A 5,269-nucleotide genomic window follows, 5' to 3' on the forward strand; every position below is an offset into this window, starting at 1 on the left:
ATGTATATATGTATGGTCATATAATAATTACCTGTCAACAAAATCGAACTTCATTTCTACTATCAGAATCTCACCTATCCTTTTGTTCCAGAATCCATCTTTAAAAATAATCGCGACCGACGACGAACACGAGCCTGTGTGTGAAAAGGGGCTTCTGACTGCTAAAGGTTGTCGCCAACACGTTGCTCTTGGTGGGAAGATGCTTCAGAAATATGGCAACTACTATCTGCAGACATCCACGTATGCGCATCATCCAACTCACGCGATACGCAAAAGTAATATTACACTGAATGTTTATGAATTACACCTATGTTGTCAAAGATATACGGTGATACAAGTGGTGGCACCAGTATAACTCTAGGCAACCGGAAACTACCGTCACTTTGTTGATGTTGTATGCACTTCTGAGTGAGTAGAGCTGAACAATGCATCCACTATGCCAGCTGCAGAGTTTAGTAGTCGAGACATAATCACAAATTTTTGTGAGTTTCCTTCGTCTGTTATTTTTAAATCACCCTTATGTGTAGCCAATATCCGCTTATATGTGTATTATCTCGAAATGATACTTGCTAATTGCTGCCACCTGATTTTTGAAATCACAGGAGTGAGAGACTGAGTTTGACACAGCTTCATGCCACCAACTACGATAGAACACACAAGTCACTGGCGTGTTTTCTCAAAGGGTTTCGTCTATTTGAAGGTGAAGCGTAAGTCCCCTCTATCTCTGTGTCACGTACACTTACAGTATATTATGAATGCTTCAATATCTATACCAGATATTACATATAAAGCGTATTGTTGCAGTATCATACTTAGTCCGGAAACTGACTGTACAGGTAGTGTAATCATAGATTCAGGATGTGCTTGTGCCCATTATACAGACAGTTTGATGATGAACTTGTATGTATACGTGCGTGCGGAAGCGTTCTGGTGTTCTAATTTGAAGTCTATGTATCACTCGCCACGCCTCAGTAAAGACCTTCTCGTAATTATGTGTATTCCTGACCATATTAGATATTGGACGTATTCTTGATAGATATTTCTGAAAAGTGCTCCTTAAACCCAGAAGATGATATTTAGAAATATAGTAGTCGATAAATAACTGTAGAAAGCGCTCAAAAGCATATATTTTCCCATGTACCGGTCGTGTTCGATCTATTCAACGTTATTCTACACAATACAGCCCTGAGCATAAGAGAAGGTTTAGTGTATATATGTACTTGTAGGCCTAGACACACAGAGAAACGACTATATGCAGTCAGACAGTATGAAGATTTCAACGTGGTGGGGTGGGTATTCTACACAATACAGCCCTGAGCATAAAAGAAGGTTTAGTGGATATATGTACTTGTAGGCCTAGACACACAGAGAAATGACTATATGCAGTCCGACAGTGTGAAGATGATCTGTTATCGCGTACGGTGTCCAGTATGTTGATTGGGGGATCGATGAAGTATCGATCCAACTACGCAATTGATTTCATGGCCGCCATAAGCAGAATATATTCAGATATATATACATATACATTAACTATCTCATTCTGAATAAGCTACAAACATTGTTGATGTCACCGTTGTTCTGTACAGCAATCTCGATGTGAAGGTCGCGCAGCAGGCCAGTACCATATTGCACCCGAATTCGCACTGTCAGCAATTTGTCGATGCAATATCAGATGTGTACACAACCCCGGAGTGGATCACCAGGTACTGTTGAAGGCACTGACGATTGCAGATGACAATCAAATGACATGCTGAGGGACATGAACCCCATTTTTATTTTGTGACTATTATTTTGAATAAGTGTTTGCGTATCTACTGCATTTGGTGCATCTGCACTATCTGACCCCAGTTACGAAGTGTATATTTGCTATCATACGTGAATCACTATGTGATGTATTGGAGTCTGATACAATGTACCTACTTTCCGCTCATTATTTTCAGGTGGAAGTCCCATGGCGAGCCTTTAGTCAACCCAGTTGCTCATGAACTGGGTATTGCGGAAGACGAACTCTTGCGCTATATAACCTCGAAAGGTAATATTTTTGTCCAGTGTGTTGACACATACGCAACACTTCTGTGGGCTAGCCTGTATCGATGTACGGCTTTTTTTGTAGTGGATCACGATCGGACTTTATGAATCTGCCTCTAGAACTAGTGATGCCTTTTGTATACAAATTGAATCTTGTAAGCGAGTCCCACACTAGGTAGTCTTGGAACAATCTGAACGGGTAATTTGACCTTGATATCTTCTTCACAAGCACAGGTAAGAAGGGACCTTTGTGGGAGTCTGTCTTCGACCAGCTGCATGTCCGTATGTCGCATGCACTCGGCTTCCCAGGAACACTCACACAGGACATGTACGACAGGGTGCGGAAGGAGGCCTCGGTGCAGTTGGGCATCGCATTTTCTGACCAGACAATGCTGGAAATAGGTATGGATGACGATTACATGCTGTTTCATTGTACACTGAATGTGGGCATTATGTGACAATCAGATATTGCTGGTATCTGGTCAGTTGGTAGGAGAGTATGTACTGCGCTGTAAGTCGGGAGGAATTAATGTGTCTGTATTAATGCTGTAAGTCGGTAGGAATTAATTGTTCATGCCTGATGAAATGCACTGATTGTTTGTACATAAGTGCACCGATCATACATAGTTGAAAAAATCTGAGCGGTGGTGACATGTGCTAGCTGTGTACAACGGCCGTATCAACTGTTTGTCATCACTACGAAATACTAGGAGTCGATTTGAACAAGTGTGGCATTATCAATTGGTTTGAAAATTGAATTTACTTATACATAGACCGTAACTCCGTTATGACTGACTACTCATGGTCACGCACGCGCCGCTACCTATGGATGTGGATATGAGTGCCTACTTTGGTCCATTCATTCTCAATATGATTTGGTCATCATATGACGTATAACAATGATGATAAAGGCCTCATCTTTCACTATGCGCAATAACAATGCGTGCATGTGTCCGTGCTTTTCAACGTCCAACACTCTCTGCCGTGTTGTTTTGCTTGTCAAGTTTTCATTCATTGTAAGCGTCAATATCCCATGAATTTAAAGATTATTTCGAATGTTCAGATTTGAGCAGCGCGTAATTGAGTGGTATATGGCTCTTATCTTACAGTCTCTCGAATAATATGAATGTACACACACACAATGTACATTCAGCCTGATTTGTCTTGCCCCAGCTATTATTGATCTTAGGAGACGGTATCCACTGTTCCTTTTATCTCACACTGGGACACGATAGAGATTTTTGTATGTAACCGTCTGCAATGTTCTAGTCAATTGTAGTTACAATCGACAGTAACCAAAACAGATTTGACTGATCTTCAACTAGTTCTCTCAGATTCGTTGGGAAACCTGTGATAGTACCACATTTGGACCTGTATCCTACAATGTTTTGTCGTTGAGGTGCAGAACCGTATATATACGAATAATGCTGTATGAATTTTACTATTGTCTATTACATGTAGTCTCTGCTACTTTCTTTAGACAGCAAAGACTCGGGCTATTATTCCATGTAGTCTCCGCTACTCTCCTTAGACAGCAAAGGCCCGAGCTTTTATTCCATGTAGATAGCAGCTCGTACTTTCTCGCGCAATACCTCAGGCACGATGGCGTTGATGCAGATGCTCTACGATGAGATGGACCGCAGATTCACCGACTACAAGAAAAATCGATCTCCGAATTTGAATGATAGGCTGCAACTGCGCTTGTAAGTGAAAACTCGTTTCCTGTATACACAAATCGAGCATTTGTGTGACTTGTTGTGTGAGTGTACGTTTTATATGCGCACACCACACGAAGCATTGCATGAGTTTAATTGAACTCTTTCAGTGTCTGCTTCTGCAGTGTGGCTTACGTACCCCCATTCACGAATTATGAGATATCATTATTTTCCGCTTGTTCTGAGATGTTTACAAGTAGGATATTCTACACTCCATTGAGAGCCATTCTCGTGTTGCAGTACTGAATCTGAATGTGTTGACAAATAAGCTCACTCTTGCCCCTTCCCCACAGATATTCCGGTCACGATACCACTATAATTCCCATGTTGTGTGCGATGGCTGTGTACGATGATGAGTGGCCCGGTTACGCCAGCCATTTCGATATACAGCTCGCTGTGAAAGGTATGTGTACGTGTGAAAACAACGCATGAGCTCTTTACTATGCGAATTTTGTGACTGCCCTGGTCCACTTTTAAGGGTACCAACACCTATCCGTATTTGAATCACGCTACGTATATTTTGAGAAGATAGGTTTTGCGTCACAATCATAGTATATGAGTACAATTGTTTATTCCCGTACGTTTTTCGCATCTAAACTAAGTAGCTGTACGCATTCTACCCTCACAGATGAGAATCCATTTGTGAGAGTATACTACCAGAACTCAGACACTGACACATCTGAACGACTTTTGAAGCTGCCTGGTTGTGCACAAGACGTTTGTACGTTGAAGGAATTCAAAGCGATCGCTTATCAATATAGGCGTAATAGAGAATGCGACGCTATTCCGTAACGCAATTAACGGTGTGTTAGCAGCTAAGAAAATAGGCTCACCCTCTGCACTTTTTCGGTCAGTTGACACGCGGCATTATATCAGATTCGGGGTCACGCGGAAACTCAACCGAGTCCTCTAACTCGCGTATCTGATATGAGAATCCATGTGGTCCGTCATCGCATCCGCCCGGTGTTTCACCACATTCATCTGGTGTTTTACTGTGTGTATGGTATATCAGAGCCGAGATGTATTCTCTGTCGGTGATCCGAGAATGCTTACGTAACAGTAATAAGCCGAGCATCCAATGATATAGGAAGCTCTTTGTAGATAGATGTTTAGATGCACGGAGTCAGTCTCCGATAAAGAATTTACTATTGTCGAGTATATGCATGGAAGGAGAATGAGAATGTGTAATATTCATTGACAATTATCCAGAGTGGATATTAAGTACCGGGTGTTAATTTGAAGTCAGATTGTAAATTATGCGGTTTTGTAGGGTACCATCTCGGATACGTGATTCCGTGTGACTAGATCATATACACCAACAAATAATTGTTCGCTATCGAGAGACACGGCCCAAATACCCTCTATAATCCAGCTGGATCGCATCACGGGCGCCTAATTCACTATGCTTGATCCGGTTATGTCAAAGCGGTTGAAAAACAATCGGCGGACAGCTACAACGAGCTAATAGCACGCTTTGTACCCGTTCTTCAGCAATTTCTTAGTAAAACGATGCATATTGACATTCC

At 41.8% G+C, this 5,269-nt stretch overlaps 1 protein-coding gene across 1 annotated transcript in view; it reads left to right on the plus strand.

Moving 5' to 3' along the window:
• The window catches only part of SARC_00125 (hypothetical protein), a 9,771-nt gene extending 4,502 nt beyond the window's left edge, over window positions 1-5,269 (plus strand). The window contains exons 5-12 of the mRNA XM_014306180.1: window positions 92-240; window positions 603-707; window positions 1,587-1,703; window positions 1,941-2,032; window positions 2,263-2,430; window positions 3,626-3,731; window positions 4,037-4,146; window positions 4,372-5,269. Of these exons, the coding sequence (XP_014161655.1) occupies window positions 92-240; window positions 603-707; window positions 1,587-1,703; window positions 1,941-2,032; window positions 2,263-2,430; window positions 3,626-3,731; window positions 4,037-4,146; window positions 4,372-4,535 (1,011 nt within the window). The 3' untranslated portion in view covers window positions 4,536-5,269. The remainder of the gene's footprint in view (window positions 1-91; window positions 241-602; window positions 708-1,586; window positions 1,704-1,940; window positions 2,033-2,262; window positions 2,431-3,625; window positions 3,732-4,036; window positions 4,147-4,371) is intronic.

Source organism: Sphaeroforma arctica (genome assembly GCF_001186125.1).
Source record: "Sphaeroforma arctica JP610 unplaced genomic scaffold supercont1.3, whole genome shotgun sequence".
In the NCBI taxonomy this organism is placed as follows: Eukaryota; class Ichthyosporea; order Ichthyophonida; genus Sphaeroforma; species Sphaeroforma arctica.